This window comes from Anomaloglossus baeobatrachus, chromosome 11, assembly GCF_048569485.1.
Source record: "Anomaloglossus baeobatrachus isolate aAnoBae1 chromosome 11, aAnoBae1.hap1, whole genome shotgun sequence".
NCBI lineage: Eukaryota > Metazoa > Chordata > Amphibia > Anura > Aromobatidae > Anomaloglossus > Anomaloglossus baeobatrachus.
The window spans coordinates 18,127,444-18,146,688 of NC_134363.1; the positions used below are offsets into that span (position 1 = coordinate 18,127,444).

Consider the following 19,245-nt stretch of genomic DNA (forward strand, 5'->3'; position numbering starts at 1 on the left):
TTCAGCAGATGATAATGGAGCTTTGCCACCTTCCCCACAGACAAAACCTTTTTTGCCTTTTCCACCACGCCTCTTCCCCTTTCCACCAGCAGCTGTCATTTTGCCACTCATGTTGATTGCGACAAGATTGTGGACTGAAAATGTGGTAGTAAAAATTGAGAGGTGGTGAAGATTGCAGTGGTGGTCTAGCTTTATTAACAGCAGAATAATAAAGAATAAATATCCCTGACAATGCAACTACGGCCCTTAAACTGGCAGCAAAAATTGCTAGTATAATAGCTTAGTTATAATGAGTTGGAGTGTGCAACGCAGGCAGACGTGCTGCAAATGTCTTTGCACTAGTGGGACTATAGCAAAGTCCAATAGCCACGTATAGGATGCCACTAGGTACACTGAGTGTTTGCTAGTATAATGGCTTCGTTATAATTAGTTGGAGTGTGCAACGCAGGCAGATGCGCTCTGCAAATGTCTTTGCACTAGTGGGACTATAGCAAAGTCCAATAGCCACAGATAGGATGCCACTAGGTACACTGAGTGTTTGCTAGTATAATGGCTTAGTTATCAGTTGGAGTGTGCAGAGGACAGGAGGGTACAGTGGCAGGATTGTGGTGCTCTGGGTAGAGGAATGGAAGCCTGCCTTTCTATTCCCTCCTAATGGTGAAATGCAGCAACGAAATCCCTGACCTTAGCTACACAGACGCTGGCGCTGTTTTCAGGACCTGTCACCTTAACTCTGACCCTGCCGGTTTGAGCCCTTAAAAGGACTTATAGAAAGTGCTCTCCCTAAGCTGTCCAGTGCTGTGTATGGAGCGCATACAGCAGTATCGGTGATAGGACAAAGGACGGAGCTGCGACAGTGATGTCTGACACCAAGGACGCAGAAGAGATAATGGCGTCCTGGAGGAAAATGTCCGTTTTTATAATGCAGGGACATGTGACATGGACATCCTATCACACATGCCGTTGCTTCTCTGGCTAAAAGTCCACTTAGGTGTGTGTGTGTCTGTGATTGGCTGACATGCTGGCCCGCCCCACAAGACGCGCGCGCTTAAGGAAGGAAGACAAGGAAAAAAAAAAAAAAATGGCGATCGCCATTATAGAAACAGGAGTGATCTGAATGCGCTGTTCCCGCACACTATGCACTGAAATGTCATAATAGTGTGATTCACAGAGTGACTTACACTATTACAGCGGAAAGCCAGCTAGGATTTAGCTGGTTTTTTGCTGCTAGAACCGTTCTCGAACGTTTCTAGAACTATCGAGCTTTTGCAAAAAGCTCGAGTTCTAGTTCGATCTAGAACAGGCCCCAAAATCACTCGAGCCTAGAACTGGAGAACCACGAACCACGAACCGCGCTCAACTCTAGTAAAGAGCAAACTGCAGCTGTAGGGATGAAGTGAGCCAACGGGGGATCGGTCAGCGACGTTGCCATATAAGACGAGTGATGACATGACTAGTCCACACCGGTAAGGAGCAGACTGCAGCTGTAGGGATGAAATGAGCAAACGGAGGATAGGTCAGCGAGCTACGTTGTCACATCAGACGAGTGATGACATGACTAGTCCACACCGGTAAAGAGCAAACTGCAGCTGTAAGGATGAAATGAGCCAACGGAGGATTGGTCAGCGAGCTGCGTTGCCAGGTCATGCGAATGATGACATGAGCATAATAGTATTTTTTTATTTTGATCTCATTATTATTATTATTATTATTATTATTATTATTATTATTATCTTATTTTTGGGGTCTGAATTGACACTAAGAGAATAAATAACTTTCACCAGTAAAGGAATATGGCGTAAATTGAATTTTCTGGCCAAATCTTGTGAATCATACTAGCTCAGATTGGCTGATATACAGTATATAGCAGTCAGTATTACGGTATTATATATTTTCCATGTCCCATGTGACGGTAGATCTTCAGTTAGGGGCACAATGGATTCTCGCCATCTGCATAATAATCCCCCCCATTGTCTTCCCAAGACACTGCCCTCTTCTTCTTCCCTCTTCTGATATGACATCTGATTTAATTTTGCGGGAATTAATTAATTGCACACTATTGTTCTAATCTCCGCTCCGCAGATGTACAGCCAGGCTAATGAATATACAAACCGCACCATGCTAATGTACGCAGATGGAGCAGAGCTTATTGCATCATTTAACTCATTGGGATTCTGCACGTTTTGAGCATTGAGGAGTCTCAGGCCACATTAGACACTTTCTGTTCGGGTAGATCTTCTTTATGGAGGTCCGCAGGTCCGGACTGGCAAATACCTGGTGCGCTGCAGCTGCTATTTATACCATGGACCGGCCGAAAAGAAGTACAAATGTATCAAAAAACATGTCACAATGTCTTATAACGTGCCATCTTGTCTTTTCCTGTAGGTTATTCCATCACTTGCTTTGTCTGTAGAGCGGAAGGAGAATTTTCGTGCACTGGAGAAGAAAGGAGTTGTCCTAAGGAATATGTGTGTGCCGCCACCAGCACCATCACTATTATGGGTACGGTAGTGCGGATTTAATAGCTTCGTATTCATTCTCTTAATAGCTGAATATTATTATTATTATATTATTAAGTATTTATAATATAGTATAATATATATAATTATCTATTATTATTATTATTATTATTATTATTATTATTTATAGAGGACCATTGATTCCATGGTGCTGTACATGAGAAGGGGGTTACATACAGAATACATATACAAGTTACAGTAGACAGACTGGTACAGAGGGAAGAGGATCCTGCCCTTGCGGGCTTACATTCTATAGGATTATGGGGAGGAGACAGTAGGTGGGTGTAGATTGGGCGGCAGCTCCGCACGGTGGTGGGGTGGCAGCTCTGCATGGTGGTGGGGCGGCAGCTCTGCACGGTGGTGGGGCGGCAGCTCTGCACGGTGGTCGGACGGCAGTGAGTTCATTGTAGATTATAGGCATTTCTGAACAGATGGGTTTTCAGGTTCCGTTTGAAGTTTGCAAGGGTAGGAGATAGTCTGACGTGTTGAGGCAGCGAGTTCCAGAAGACTGGGGATGCTCGGGAGAAGTCTTGGAGTCGGTTGCGTGAGGAGCGAATGAGAGAGGAGGAGAGGAGGAGATCTTGGGAGGACCGGAGGTGACGTGTTGGAGTGTAGTGGGAGATTAGTTCGGAGATATACGGAGGAGACAGATTATGGATAGCTTTGTAGGTCAGTGTTAGTAATTTGAATTGGATACGGTGGAAGATTGGGAGCCAATGGAGGGACTTGCAGAGAGGAAAAGCGGGGTGGTATTGAGGAGAGAGGTGGATCATTTGGGCAGCAGAATTAAGGATGGACTGGAGAGAGGTGAGGGTGTTAGCAGGGAGACCACAGAGGAGGATGTTGCAGTAGTCGAGGCGGGAGATTATGAGGGCATGCACTAGCATTTTTGCAGATTGCAAATTGAGGAAAGGACGGATTCTGGAAATATTTTTGAGTTGAAGACGACAGGAGGTGGTGAGGGATTGGATGTATGGTATGAAGGACAAGGCAGAGTCAAAGGTCACTCCGAGGCAGCAAACTTTGGGTACTGGCGAGACCATGGTGTTGTTTATTGTAATAGATCAGGGGTGGGGAACCTCCGGCCCGCGGGCCGCATGCGGCCCGCCATGACTTTTTATGTGGCCCCCGGGCACATTCCCAGGGGAGGCAGTGCTCGTGCTGTCACCGCGGTCTTGCTGCCGCCGGCCCTTTAAAGCCACACATTGCTGTTTGTGCTGCAATGTGTTCTCCCGTCGGCCAGTGCCAATTGTGGGCGGGTCCACAGCAGCCTCACAGCTTCCAGCATTGTGTGTCCGCCCCCTGGTCTCCAGAGATCAGTGCCCGCCTTCTCCTTCTGATGCAGTGTGTCCGGCTCCTGCTGCACTCCGGTGATGTGAATGCAATGCTGCTGTGAGTCCAGCGCCGACCCTCTGCTGCTATGTGCCTTGCCCAATGCTTTGTGCCTCCCCACCCCAGTTCTTTAAACCTTCTCCCCTAGAGTTGCATGAAACTCTCAGCGCAGTGTGCCCCCCAATGTCCTGTGTGCACCCCTCCCCCATTCCTGTGTGCAGCCCCCCAATGTCCTGTGTGCACCCCCACACAATCCTATGTGCAGCTCCCCCAGTCCTATGTGCAGCCCATCACCCAGTCCTGTGTGCACCCCCCCAATCCTGTGTGCACCCCTCCCCCAGTCCTGTGTGCACCCCTCCCACAGTCCTGTGTGCAGCCCATCCCCCAGTCCTGTGTGCAGCCCATCCCCCAGTCCTGTGTGCAGCCCATCCCCCAGTCCTGTGTGCAGCCCATCCCCCAGTCCTGTGTGCAGCCCATCCCCCAGTCCTGTGTGCAGCCCATTCCCCAGTACTGTGTGCAGCCCATCCCCCAGTACTGTGTGCAGCCCATCCCCCAGTACTGTGTGCAGCCCATCCCCCAGTCCTGTGTGCAGCCCATCCCCCAGTTCTGTGAGCATCCTCCCCGTGATGTCTGTGCCTCCCCCCAGTGATGTCTGTGCCTCCCCCCCAGTGATGTCTGTGCTCCCTCCAGTGGTGTCTGTGCCCCCAGCCCCTCGTGTGGTGTCTGTGCCCCCAGCCCGTGTGGTGTCTGTGCCCCCAGCCCCTCGTGTGGTGTCTGTGCCCCCAGCCCCTCGTGTGGTGTCTGTGCCCCCAGCCCCTCGTGTGGTGTCTGTGCCCCCAGCCCCGCTTGTGGTGTCTGTGCCCCCAGAACCGCTTGTGGTGTCTGTGGCCCCAGAACCGCTTGTGGTGTCTGTACCCCCAGAACCGCTTGTGGTGTCTGTGCCCCCAAAACCGCTTATGGCGTCTGTGCCCCCAGCCCCATGCCCCCAGTTAATTAATTGCTTCACCCAATATAGCAGGGTCATTTAAACATTGATAATTTTGTGCGGCCCCCGAAGGTTGGTAGAAATTTCCAAATGGCCCCCGACAGAAAAAAGGTTCCCCACCCCTGTAATAGATAGATCAGGTGGAGAGTGTAGGTGAGACGGAGGACAGATGATTAGTTCAGTTTTGGCCACATTGAGCTTTAGGAAGTGAGAGGAGAAGGAGGATATGGCAGATAGACACTCCGGGATTCTGGAGAGCGGAGAAGTGACATCTGGGCCAGAGAGGTAGATCTGAGTGTCATCGGCATATAGGTGGTACTGGAAGCCATGGGACTTTATGAGTTGTCCCAGGCCAAATATGTAGATCGAAAAAAGTAAGGGTCCCAGGACAGAGCCTTGAGGGACGCCAACAATAGCTGATGTGAGTGTGGCATTGTAAAAACTGGTAGCACTGTTTGTGTCGTGAAGGGACGATATGAAGGACAGTGGAAGGATAGAGTGAGGCGTGCAAGGTTTCTGCGGGGATGTGCTAGGTGCTGGACAGGGGGGGCAGGTGAGGAGGACAGGGCTAAAAAGTTGAGAAGATGGTGGTTAGATAGGGGGAGGGGGGAAGTTGTGAGGTCGGAAAGGGAACAGAGGCGGGTGAAGATAAGGTCTAGTGTGTGTCCATCTTTATGGGTGGCAGAGGTGGACCACTGAGTTAGACCAAAAGACGAAGCGAGGGAGAGGAGTTTGGAGGCTGCTGACTGGCGGGTGTCGGTGGGGATGTTGAAGTCACCCATGATGATAGTGGGAATGTCAGCAGAGAGAAAGTGGAGAAGCCAGGCAGAGAAGTGGTCGAGGAAGGCAATGGTAGCGCCCGGGGGTCTGTATATGACGGCCACTTGGAGGTTGGAGGGAGAATAGATGCGGACAGAGTGCACTTCAAAGGAAGGCAGGACAAGGGAGGGTAGAGGTGGGATTGGGTTAAAGCTGCAGTTGTTAGAAAGAAGGAGGCCCACTCCTCCACCCTGTCTATTGCCAGGGCGAGGAGTGTGGGAGAAGTGAAGGCCACTGTAGCATAGTGCAGCAGGGGAGGCAGTGTTGGAGGGTGTCAGCCATGTTTCGGTGAGGCCCAGAAAGGATAGATTGCTGGAGGTAAAGAGATTATGAATGATGTGCAGTTTATTACAGAGAGAACCTGTCATTCCAGAGCACTCCAGAGAAGGGGAGCGGTGCAGTGGGTGAGAGGGGAATGGATTTTATATTGGAGAGATTGCGTTAGTTACTAGTATGTGGGGAGTGATAAATTGGTGATAAAGAGGGGTGTACCATCTGTGGGGGGCCAGGGTTGGGGGATATGTCACCAGCAGTGAGAAGAGTAGAGAAAGAAAGACCAGGTGGGAAAAGGAGAGTGGGCGGCATGGTCTGCGTGTTATTAGGAGCGAATTGAGGTTTAGGAGTAGGTCAGCAGATGAGGACATGTGAGGAGGTAAGACGGAAGGGGAGAAGAATATTTGTTTAGAGAGTGCAGGGGTGTGGGGATACCGAAAGAGAGTAAGTGTACAGCCCTAAGAGGGGCTCGGCCGCTCCCTTTCGCCGGGCAGAGCCGCTCGAGGTCCGGGCTTGGGTTGTCGGTGGCTCGAGCGCCTCCGGACCGGGGTCCACGTAGCTCTGTTAAGGGGAGGCAGTGGGGTGGTGGTGTGGGATGAGGTGCGCAGTTGGGGGCCGCATTGTCGTCGGACGGGTTGTGACGCCACCCACGGGTCGTGGTGACGGGATGCACCGCCGCAGTGGCTGGAGTGAAGGGGGCTCCCGGGAGCGGTGTTGTGGCCGCAGCCTAGATGTTAGCCCCTCCGTGGGTAGGGGCGGTGTGTCCCGGGGCCCAGTGGGGACTGGCGACGGTGTTGTTGTCGGGGTGCAGGGTGCCGTGCTGCAGTGCAGTGTCGTGCCCAGATGGCATTGGTGTACTCACGATTAATTGACACTCAGAGTCACTGGTAAACCAAAGTTCGGGTATGGTCGGGTCCCGCAGCCGGCTGCTTGTGTCCCTTGTGAGGTTGATGGTGGCCCCTTTCCCTTGCACCTCTGTTGTGGTTTTCCGCTCCCCTGCCTGGACAGTGGTAGCCCGCTCCCCGGCATTTAGCTGCCGGAGGAGCCCTCGGTTGCCCGCAGGCGCTGGCCCGTCGGATGTTTGGCCCTTGGCAGTGGCTCTCACCCAGTATCGGTGGGCTTTTGCCTTATTTCGGGACTTTGGATGAGGATGAACCCGTGAGGTCCAGACTGCAATCAGTTAATTTGCCTAAACTCAGTGGCTTCTAAGCTAGGACGGGGTCTGAGTACCCAGTTTCTGGTGCTCTGGTAAACGGTTGGCTCCCCGGTTCAGGGCCGGCGGGCTCCAACCCTCGCCCGGTCCCTACGGTTCCATCGGTTGCTGTACTGGTACTCCTGCAGGCGGCCACCACCGTCTGCCTGCCTGACTTTTTCGGGAATCCCAGGCTCCAACCCGGGTCCCCGACAGCTCTACTCCTCTACACCTCCTGTCAACTCTCCGACTAAAACTTAACTGTTTGTATTTCCTGCCTCAGGACAGTAGTCTCCTCGGTGGGCGTGCCTTTCTGCCTGACTCCGCCCACCTGGTGTGCCCTACTGGCCCTGAGGGAGGCATCAGGTCTCCCTTTCGGGTAACAGGTATGTCCTCACAAGGGATGGGGGTGTGTGTGTGTGACGCCCTGGACCCCAGGGGTCACAGGTAATAACACCTCCCATATACACACATACCCCCCACCCCCTGTGAGGTCACACACACGTCACCCGAGAGGGAGACCTGATGCCTCCCTCAGGGCCAGTAGGGCACACCAGGTGGGCGGAGTCAGGTGGAAAGGCACGCCCACCGAGGAGACTACTGGCCTGAGGCAGGAAATACAAAGAGACAAGGGAAGTTAAGTGGTAGAGGGAGAGTGAAGTGGTAGAGGAGCAGAGCTGTTAGGGACCCGGGTAGGAGCCTGGGCCCCTTGAAACGTCAGGCAGCTTAGAAGCCACTGAATGTAGGCAAATTGACTGATTGCTGGCTGGACCTCACGGGTTCATCCACACCCAAAGTCCCGAAAGAAGGCAAAATCCCACCGAGACCGGGTGAGCGCCACCGCCAAGGGCCAAACACCCGATGGGCCAGCGCCTGCGGGCAACCGAGGGTTCCTCCGGCAGCTCAACGCCGGGGAGCGGGCTACCACTGCTCAGGCAGGGGAGCCGAAACACAACAACCAGAGGTGCACGGGAAAGAGGCCACCATCAACCCCACAGGGGACATCAGCAGCCGGCCGCGGGAACCGACCATATCCGAACTTTGGTTTACCAGTGACTCTGAGTGTGAATTAATCGTGAGTACACCAGTGCCATCTGGGCACGACACTACACCGCGGCACAGCACCCTGCACCCCAACAACATCATCAGCGCTTACAGATCCCCAAATCGGGCCCCGGGACGCACCTCCCCTACCCACGGAGGGGCTAACATCTCGGCTGCGGCTGCAACACCGATCCCGGACGAGCCCGCCATCACTTCAGCCGCAGCGGTGGTGCATCCCGTCACCACGACCCGTGGGTGGCGTCACGACCCGTGAGACAACAGCGCGGCCCTCCCCGGCTGCGCGCCTCGTCCCATCACCACCACCACCCCACCGCCTCTCCCCTTAACAGAGCGACGTGGCCCCCGGTCCGGAGGCACTCGCGTCACCGACAACCCGAGCCCGGACCTCGAGTGGCTCGGCCCGAGGAAGCGGAAGAAGCAGCCGGGCTCTTCTCAGGGCGGTACATGTGTGTGTGGTAGGTGTTGTTACCTGTGACCCCTGGGGTCCAGGGCGTCACACAGTCACTGTGTACATACATTACATTACTGATCCTGAGTTACCTCCTGTATTATACTCCAGAGCTGCACTCACTATTCTGCTGGTGCAGTCACTGTGTACATACATTACACAGCTCCTCTTGTTATTTATTGTCTATGACTTCTTTGTTTTGCAGATGGGATGCAAGCAAAAATATTCACCCGATCCTGTGAAAGAAGGAATGCGTGCGGAGTGTCGGGGACTATTGGGTACCAGAGAGGACAAGTGAAGACCGCGACCTCCTGCTGCTACACTGACTCCTGCTATCCCTCCACCCCGGCGTGTAAGATGGGTTCTATCACTGAATACATTGTATCATGTCTGTTCTGTTTCCAGATCTGTAGAGTATTAATTGATTGATTCATTCCAAGGGTTTAGTGCTGATCCCCCCCCCATTTGTTCTGCAGGGGCATGAGAACTTGTGCAAGGCCCAAATCTTTCTATCCAGAAACATAGCAGGGGCCCCTTTTGGTAGTTGGTTTTGACCCTTCTTCTCATCTCTGAATGCCACTGTTACATACAGCAAATACCAGTCCCTAAGGAGAAACCTAATATTACTGCGCCCCATGTGGTCATTCCCTAAAAAGTCAGTACTTTGCAGGACCCCCTGTCTCTGTCTTTTGGGGTCTCTCCTGCTTTGCACATCTAGAGGTGACATTCTCCTCTTCTTCTCCTTCTCTCGCTCAGAGAGATTGGATGGAGGCGTCTGTGGTTGAGCCATGAGTTCACCCCCTCCCCCTTCATTGCCTAGTACTGACCCCTATCCTGTGCTAATGTCCCCCATCCTGGGCCACATCCTGGAAAATATGTCCCCCATCCTCGTGTATGACCTTACCATGTCTATATTCTGGAATATATGGCCCCATCCTGGTATATATGCCCCCATCATGGCCCATCCTTCTATATATGGCCTCATCCTGGTATATGTGTCTCCATCTGGGCCACATCCTGGTAAATATGTCCCCCATCCTGGTGTATGACCTCAATATGGCTATATTCTGTAATATATGGCCCCATCCTGGTATATATGTCCCCATCATGGCACCTCCTTTTATATATGACCTCATCCTCATATATGTGCCTATCATGGCCCTATCCTGGTATATGTCCCCATCATGACCACATCCTGGTGCATGAGCACATCATGGCTATATCCTGGTATATGTTCACATCCTGGCCCCATTCTGGTATATGCCCACATCCTTTCTCCATCCTGGTATATATGTCCCCATCCTGGTATATATGTCCCCTAGTTGGCCCCATCCTTGTATATATGTCCCCATCATGGGTCATCCTTTTATATAGGGCCTCATCCTGGTATATGTGTCTCCATCATGGCCCCATCCTGGTATATGTCCCTATCATGACCACATCCTGGTGCATGACCACATCGTGGATATATCCTGGTTTGTATGTCCTCATCATGGCCTATCCTGATATATGTTCACATCCTGGCCCCATCCTGTTATACAGTATATCCACATCTATCTCCATCCTGGTATATATGTCCCCATCAGCGCCCTCATCCTGGTTTAGATGTCCCCATAATGGCCCCATCCTGGTATACATGTTCCCATAATGGCCCCATCCTTGTATACATGTCCTCATAATGGCCCCAGCCGGTTTTATGTCCCCATCTTGGCCGCATCCTGGTAAATATTACACCCCCGGGCATCGCACACAGTTAACAAAATAAATGCTTATACTCACCTTCTCCCAACTCCACCAGTGTCCTCGTCCGATGATGGCATATCGCAACATCACTGTCATGCATGGCGTGCCCACTTACAGCACAGTCAGCTGCCAGGTGCAGGCATATTTCCTGCTCCCCGTGCCCTTATGGGCATGGGGATCAGTAAATATTCATAGCCTTAATCAGTGGCTGGCACATCACAGTGCAGGGACCTGATGGATCTCCGTGCTGTGATGTATTTCAGCTGGATGCACACCCTTGGATGCACATCATGCTGAAATAAGCGTTGCGGCTGGTAGCCCCCTGTGCCTCCATTGTAGCTTTCGTAGGATGTTGACGGTCGTTGTCCTGCTGGAAGTTGAACCTATGCCCCGGTTTCAAGTCTTTTGCAGCCTCCAACAGGTTTATCTCCAGGATTTCCTTGTATTTAGCTTCATCTTTCTTCCCATTAACTCTGAAAAGCTTCCCTGCCCCTGCTGAAGAAAAGTCTCCTCACAGCATAATGCTGCCACCACCATGTGTGACAGTGGGGAGGGTGTTTTCAGGGGGATGTGCATTGTTAGTATTCAGCACAAAAAGGTTTACTTTGGCTTTATCTGATCAGAGTTCCTTCTTCTACATGCGATGTAATGGACCCAGCGAGCAGGTGGAAGAAGGTGGTGGATTTTCTTCAGAACCATGAATTTGCGCCTCACTGACATAGCTGTGTGCCTTTTCCAGTGCCTCCTGATGAAGGTCGTCGGAACGGACTGACTTGTTCTAGCTGCACGGCCCACGATTCGGACTGGTGTCTCACCAAAGAAAAAATTGATTGCACCGGACAAGAAAACAAGTGTATCTTCATGAGTCACGTATATACAGGTACTTTATGAGCAAAAGTCATGGGCTTTTATCTGTTCGGTCATCCATAGACCAAAAAGTTGTACATTTTATGTCCATTTTAAGCCTTAAGACACGATTATACGACTCCGCCTACAAACTGATAGAACGTTTAATTTAGAAAACTCCCATAAAGCTCATATTACAGGGTACTCGAATCCTCAACGGGGCATTTCAGGGCCTCTAAAATAGACAGGTCCATTGATCCTCTATGTGACTGCTGAACTCTGCACTTAGCTTTTTCAATTGTTGATAATTTTCATGTTTTTCAGGAGCCAAATACAGCAAAAATGCTTTCCGTGGATGTGGAACTAAAGCAATATGCGATCTTGGAAGCCAAAGCCATAACTATGGGGGGGTCAAACTCCAAACAGAAATCAGATGCTCAAACCTTGGCTCCACCATTCATTCCGGTGTCTTCATTATGCTGGTAGCTGTTGCAATCTCAAAAGTTCTATTCTAGCTGGCTCCTCGTGGGCGGGGCTCTACACTTCTACAATGTGCCGCTGTGTTAACTGAGCGCATTCAAATTTTACCAGGTTTGAACAGCGGGCGCACAACATTTCCTGGAATTATTATTTATGTCTTTATCAGTTTATTTTTTAATCTTAAGCACTTTATTGTGTGCATTGATATGAATATGCTGTGCATGAGACAAGACTTCACTGCAGGATACCATATACATGTCTGCTATGGCGCCAGCCTCCAGTTAGTGTTAATACCATGACTGAAGAAAAAAAATATTGGCCTATGAGCATGCAATTTAAAGATACCGCACACTAACACTGCAACGTAATCACAATATTTACAAAAACTATTAACATTTTCTGTTACCAATAATCCTATACCCAAATCTTTGCACTGAAAAGGATGCCGCAGCTACTCTTAAAGGGCATAGAGTTAGGGTTACTCTTAAACCCAACCCTAAAAATGAGAGATGAGCGAATCATTTTGTTACAAATCAAAACTTCCAAAAAATCCAAATGATTTTACAATTTGATTTATGCAAAAATTTTGCTACATCTTGGTCTTGGGTACCAGGGAGGGTTTACAAAAAAAGTCTTATACACACCTCTATTTGGCCCTCCTCATACTTGTCTTGCTACTGCCATTCTTCCATTCTTTTTTCTTCTATTTCGAGGTATATGCCACTGCCGTTCTTCTCTAGCCCCACACTGTCACGTGGGTTGCAACTCACGTTAAGCACAAGCATTGAGCCATTCTTGGTCATATAGAATGTAATGCACATTGTTGATGCTAAAGACGTGTTTTACGCCCTGTTTCTAGTGACAAGCAGCAGCGCAGTAGGCCTGAAACAGAAGAGAATAGGAAATATAAGAGAAAAGAAAAGGCCTATGGTACTGTCGTTCTTCTCTAGCCCCACACCGTCACGTGGGTTGCAACTTGTGTTAAGGACAAGCATTGAGCCATTCTTGGTCATATAGAATGTAATGCACATTGTTGATGCTAAAGACGTGTTTTACGCCCTGTTTCTAGTGACAAGCAGCAGTGCAGTAGGCCTGAAACAGAAGAGAATAGGAAATTTAAGAGAAAAGAAAAGGCCTATGGTACTGTCATTCTTCTCTAGCCCCACACCATCATGTGGGTTGCAACTCATGTTAAGGACAAGCTTTGAGCCATTCTTGGTCATACAGAATGCAATGTACAATATTGACACCAAAGACGTTCTTCATGCCCTTTAGTGAAAAATGTCAGCGTCAGAAGCCCGAAACAGAAGAGAGTAGAATATATAAGAGAAAGCAAAAGACCTATGGTACTGTCGTTCTTCTCTAGCCCCACACCGTCACATGGGTTGCAACTTGTGTTAAGGAAAAGCATTGAGCCATTCTTGGTCATACAGAATGCAATGCACAATATTAACGCCAAAGACGTGCTTCATGCCCTTTGCTTAGTGAAAAATGTCAGCGTCAGAAGCCCGAAACAGAAGAGAATAGAATATATAAGAGAAAGCAAAAGACCTATGGTACTGTCATTCTTCTCTAGCCCCACACCATCACATGGGTTGAAACTCATGTTAAGGACAAGCATTGAGCCGTTTTTTGGTCATAGAGAATGCGATGCACAATATTGACGACAAAAACATGCTTCACACCTGCACCTAGTGAAAAATGATAGCACCAGAGGCCCAAAATTGAAATGGGTCAAACACATAAGAGGGAAGTAAAGGCCTATAGTACTGCTGTTCTTCTCTAGCCCCACACCGTCACGTGGGTTGCAACTTGTGTAGAAGAGAGAATAAAAATAAGCTGATTGTTGGAGCGGCAGTGGTAGGAAAGGGAAGAATGGGAACACCAAGGAAAGGGGACCCTTTTCCAGCAGATTTGCAACAAATTAGTTTGATGCCAGTCAAATTTTCTGGCCAAATTCGAACACATTTGTCGAATTTGAACTTTGGCAAATTCGCTCATCTCTAAACCTGACTGTAAATCTTGTATTATCAAGCTACAATTAACCCTCAACCAGATGACCTTAATCTTAATCCCGAAATGTTTGCCCAATGCGACAAAAGAAATCTATTGATTGGTTAATTTAATGTCTAAGGGTCACCCCTAAATCTAAACCCTTCATTGAAAGTTTACAGAGGTTGTACCACTTAAGAAAAATATACTTATTTTCTGCTAGAAACAGCGCCATCCATGTCCACAGGCCCTGTCCGGTATTACATCTCAATACTGTGCACAACCTATGAACAGTTTAGACAAAAGGCGGCCATATTTTTCTAATAATGGGGAACCCATTTTTTCAGTAGACCCACAGTAGGTTGCATTTGCTTCTTGCAAACCATTTCACGTGGATCGTATTCCCATTTTGAAATGCCTTGTGCCTTTTCATGTTTTCAGCATTCATTATTGATTGACTGATGTGACGTGAGCCGATGTGAACCTTTATTATGTGTTATGGGAAGGCTTTTATATTTTAAGGGAAGTTTTCATCTTTAGTGATTAGTGAGGGATCGATGAGACAAAAAGGGACAAAAACAAACTTTACAAAAAAAATGCAAAAAAATTCGATTGACACAACTAGGGTATCTCATGCCCGATTTTTTTATGGGATGGCTCCTCCACCTTCTCGAATTTGGGCCACCACAGGACTACAACATCAGGTGACTTATTTGGGTCAACAGGAGGAATCCCGTGCTTCTAATGTGTCGAGTGTCTGTGTCCTTCAGTATTACGCGCTACACTCACGACAAACATCCATCTTTGCTTCTACTAATCCGCCAAAAGATTTCTTTTTCCCACTCGTCAATGTTTTATTGTTTGTTCAACACATACATTCTCTAATTAAAAGTAAAAAAATCCAAAATGTGTAAGTTTTTGTAGAAGGTCTAAGAACCAAAATCCAAAATTGAGCATTTTTGGTTATTTAGCCATGAACTACAGGATTAGATAGGCCCACCAAATCATGAGCGGGTCTACCAATGGGCTTTGTGACCCAATAATAAAGCAAAAGACAACTTATTTGGAGATGACTTTGGTGTCAATCACAAATCCTTAGGTGCTTCCATGTTGAAAAGGAGTTTGTTCCTACATTACTGAGAAATCAGTGTACGAATTGATATGCAAATGGGGCTGAAGAGCTATTCGTAGCTCTGAAGCCTCTGTCACTCCAGCTCTATGCTTTGCGCCGGCTCCTCCTGCTTGTCTGAGGTCTCTTTTGCAGGAAGACACTGTCACAACTACTTCTTGGCTCTGATAGCGTTAAGTCAGGTGGGAGGGGTCTGTTCGGTCGTGCCTCGTTCCGGGACTCTCACTGCTTTATTATGGTGTGGACTCCTCCGGGACGCTACCAGTAATAGTTCCTGCTCTGCAACGTGCACACTGGTATCTGTGAGTTGCTCTGATCTGTCCTGCTACCTAGCTTTCCTCTCCCTGACCACCGTTCCCCTTGAACTTTCTCTCCACCCTGTCTATCTGACTATCTGACCCTAGTCCCATCCCATGTCTCTGCCTCCACCCCTACCTTTGTACTTACGTGTTCTCCTGGCCTCTGACCTCGGTAATGTCCCCTGACTACGGCACTGCTCCTCCTTGGCTCTTTACGTGACTTTCAGCTTCTGAGCCCCTTGCTTCCATTTGACTTCAGCTTGCTCACTCCCCTGTATTGACGTGACATCCCAGTTTGACTTTGGATTATCTGACTACTTTTACCCTTGTGCTATCGACCTCTGGTGGGCTTTGTATTATTGCACTTTGGAGTTCAATCTCCACTAAGTCCCTGCACCCCTAGTGGAAGCTTGACAGTCACACAGCATAAAATCTGTCAGATAAACAGGAAGAGGCGGTGGTGGAAGGGGAATAGAGCTGGAGTGACAGAGGCTTTAGAACTACAGCCTCATTTGCATAGAACTTCAAATGCAGACTTCTCAGTAACAGAGGAATGGACTGAGCATGTAAAAGTATTGCTGGACTTTGTCTTTGAAAGAGCTCCATGCACATATAAATAGTATGAGGGGTGAAATTCATTGTAAAGATTTCCTTTAAACACAGAAAATGCACCCAAAGCAGGCAGGTGAGGCACCCGGGAGAGTGAAAGCAGAGGTACGGGAGACCACAGGCATACAGGAGACAAGGAATATGTAACAGAGCTAATGAAAGGCAGGTAGAGGACTGGTAGTAGTGGTACTGGAAGCTGTAGGCAAACATAAGACTGGTGGCTGAGGTACTGGACGCTGTAGGCAGGCAGGACACCAGGACGTACATAGCAAAGATACTAGAAACCACAGGCATATAGGAGACAATGAAGCATGTAGCAAAGGTACTGAAAGCCACAAGCAGGCAGCAGAACAGTAGCAGTGGTACTGGAAGCTGCAGGCAAACAGAATACTGGTGGCAGAGGTATTGGAAGCCATAGGCAGACAGGAGACCAGGATGTAAGTAACAAAAGTACTGGAAGTTGCAAGCAGGAGACCGGTAGCAGAGGCATTGTAAGCCGCAGGCAGACAGGATTCTGATCGTAAAGGTACTGGAAGCCCGGAAGCAGGTAGCACAGGTACTGAAAGGCACAAACAGAAAGGATTTAGGAAAATAAAAGTCTTAATACTGAGATATGTATGTGTCTTAATGAGTCTTATATAGGCCTAAAGAGATGATCACATAGGAGCATGCTGGACCCCCTGCAAAGCCTGACGTGGAGAACAGCAAAGTCCAACAACAGAGTCCAGTGGACTGAGGTGAGGGGAGAAAAGACTGTATCCTGGACAGGTGTGTAACACCATTGGTGATGACGATCCTGCCTACTCCTAAGACCCATTCAGTTGAGCAATAACCAAGGACACGAAGCCAGAGAGGAGACAGTGACAAGTGTACCATACTATTAAGGGTGACCAAAACTGCTGAAATTTGACTTATAAGTTACGCTCAAATTTGGCCGGGACATTTTCCTACAACAGTATTGCCGATAAAAGCCATTTATTGTTCTCTGTGATCACTCTAGAGCACAGAACAGGATAAATGATGGGGTTAAAAGATAAAACCATACTCTCTTCGACACTCCCCTACCCTGCCTCACCTCCGGTCTTCCACTGGCTTGATTCCCCTCTCCGGCTCTCAAGTTTTCTCTCTTCCGTCTTCCATCCACTTTCTTCTTCCACATCTCCGGCACTGACTTGGCCTTACGAGACGTCATTAAGCTACTCAACAGGGTTAGAGTGAAGACAGAAGAGAAGACCTCAGCCAGTGGAGAAGCGAGAGTGGAGCCATGGCGCCAAGACAGATGAGAAGAGAGGTTCTCAGGACTTTTTTGGATTTGTAACCTTTGCCCTAATCTTAAAAGCTATCAAAAAATTCGAGCAAATCCAAAGTTCTCGCAAATTTTGGTGAAATTCTATATACTACGATTTGGAAATATATCACTAGTCTCTAATTATTATGATGGCTGTGAAGAATTCTCTAAAGATTGATTACAATTTTTCGCTAAGATGCAAATGGTGCCTATAATACTTCGAGTGGAGTGGGACAATGAGAGTCTATTCATTCTTATGTAGAGTTCATTCATTCCTATGAAGAGTCCATTCATTACTCGTCAGATGACCTAATTGATTCCTACACAAAAGAACCTTTCTGAAGACAAAAAATGTTGAGATTTCTTCTTGTAAGTGTTGAGTATGCTGGAAATTGGAATCCCACAAAAAAAGGAGTGTGGAAATTTTGGTAAGGAATTATCAATAATTTAAGATTTTCTTTCAGATATATCTCCTCAGTCTGTGTTTTTCCTTGTTCTCCTGCATCTAAAAATGTCACTCTAGGTACGGAGAAGTACCAAGTGAAAGGGAAGGGATACCCGGTGTCTAGGGAAGGGGGAGATGGTGATTCCTTACCAAGCTTACCGTTGGGCCTTGGGGTCCCTCAACACCCGAGATAAGTTCCTCACCTATGTGCTGAGCAGGATACCTGACCTCTGGCTTCCCTCACCACCCGAGATAAGTTCCTCACCTATGTGCCGAGCAGGATACCTAACCTCTGTCTTCCCTCACCACCCGAGATAAGTTCCTCATCTATGTGCCGAGCAGGATACCTGACCCCTGGCTTCCCTCACCACCCGAGATAAGTTCCTCACCTATATGGAGCAGGATACGTGACCTCTGGCTTCCATCACCACCCGAGATAAGTTTCGCACCTATGCGCCGAGCAGCATACCTGACCCCTGGCGTCCCTCACCACGTGAGATAAGTTCCTCACCTATGCGCCGAGCAGGATACCAGACCTCTGGCTTCCCTCACCACCCAAGATAAGTTCTGCACCTATGCGCCAAGCAGGATACCTGACCCCTGGCTTTCCTCACCACCCAAGATAAGTTCCACACCTATGCGCCGAGAAGGATACCTGGCCCCTGGCTTCCCTCACCACCCAACATAAGTTCCACACCTATGTGCTTAGCTGGATACATGACCCCTGGCTTCCTTCACCACACAAGATAAGTTCCTCACCTATGTGCCGAGCAGGATGCCTGACCCCTGGCTTCCCTCACCACCTGAGATAAGTTCCTCACCTATGCGCCGAGCAGGATACCTGACCTCTGGCTTCCCTCACCACCTGAGATAAGTTCCTCACCTATGTGCCGAGCAGGATACCTGACCTCTGGCTTCCCTCACCACCTGAGATAAGTTCCTCACCTATGCGCCGAGCAGGATACCTGACCTCTGGCTTCCCTCACCACCCGAGAATCTGCAACAAAACAACAACAAAGTTTCTCCAGATGAATACAAGCCGGCTGCTTTCACTGAACACTTGTTCAGGGTATTAGACCCACCATCAGCACTGAGTAAGGGTAAATGAGGATATATAAATACACCAAAGGAAGTGCTGATGAAAAATAGCTGAAGAGGTGAGGAACTCCACAGGGTCCTAAAGGGAAAGGGATCAAAACCAAGCAGAGGAGATTCATAGGATACCAAATACACTAAGCAGGAATAATAGAAGATCAGGGAGTGGTTTGTGAAGCAAAACGCTGGGACATTCTACAGTCGGATACCACAGGACTATAATGTAATTTAAAAAAAATTAAAAATCCAATACAAAGTGTAAAAATGATCTAAAAATGTATTTATTGATAATCTGATTAGTTTTATGTAAATGTAATAAATTATTATTATTATTATTATTATTATTATTATTAATAATAATAAACAAAAAATACCGCTTACTGTAAACTTTAAGATTTATTAAATACAGGATTTAGTTGACAGCATGTGAAGTGAATATGGCCATATAATGGATCCATCATGTATCGATCTGTTATAGGGTGATCATAAGATTATATGCATATATTTTAGGTTTATAATACAGTGACCATGGCATTTCCATTCCTCATCCTAGTAACCTTACACTTATGAAAAAATATATTGTATAATAATATAATAATATATTGTATAATATAATAATATAATAATAATGTATAATAATAATAATAATATATAATAATATAATAATGTATAATAATAATAATATA

General features: G+C 48.1%; 1 protein-coding gene across 1 annotated transcript in view; it reads left to right on the forward strand.

Annotated features, from left to right (window-relative positions):
- LOC142256401 (phospholipase A2 inhibitor and Ly6/PLAUR domain-containing protein-like) overlaps positions 1 to 14,601 on the forward strand; it is a 28,803-nt gene extending 14,202 nt beyond the window's left edge. The window contains exons 2-5 of the mRNA XM_075328067.1: positions 2,386 to 2,502; positions 8,839 to 8,985; positions 11,116 to 11,256; positions 11,547 to 14,601. Of these exons, the coding sequence (XP_075184182.1) occupies positions 2,386 to 2,502; positions 8,839 to 8,985; positions 11,116 to 11,256; positions 11,547 to 11,737 (596 nt within the window). The 3' untranslated portion in view covers positions 11,738 to 14,601. The remainder of the gene's footprint in view (positions 1 to 2,385; positions 2,503 to 8,838; positions 8,986 to 11,115; positions 11,257 to 11,546) is intronic.
- The last annotated feature ends 4,644 nt before the right edge of the window (positions 14,602 to 19,245 follow it).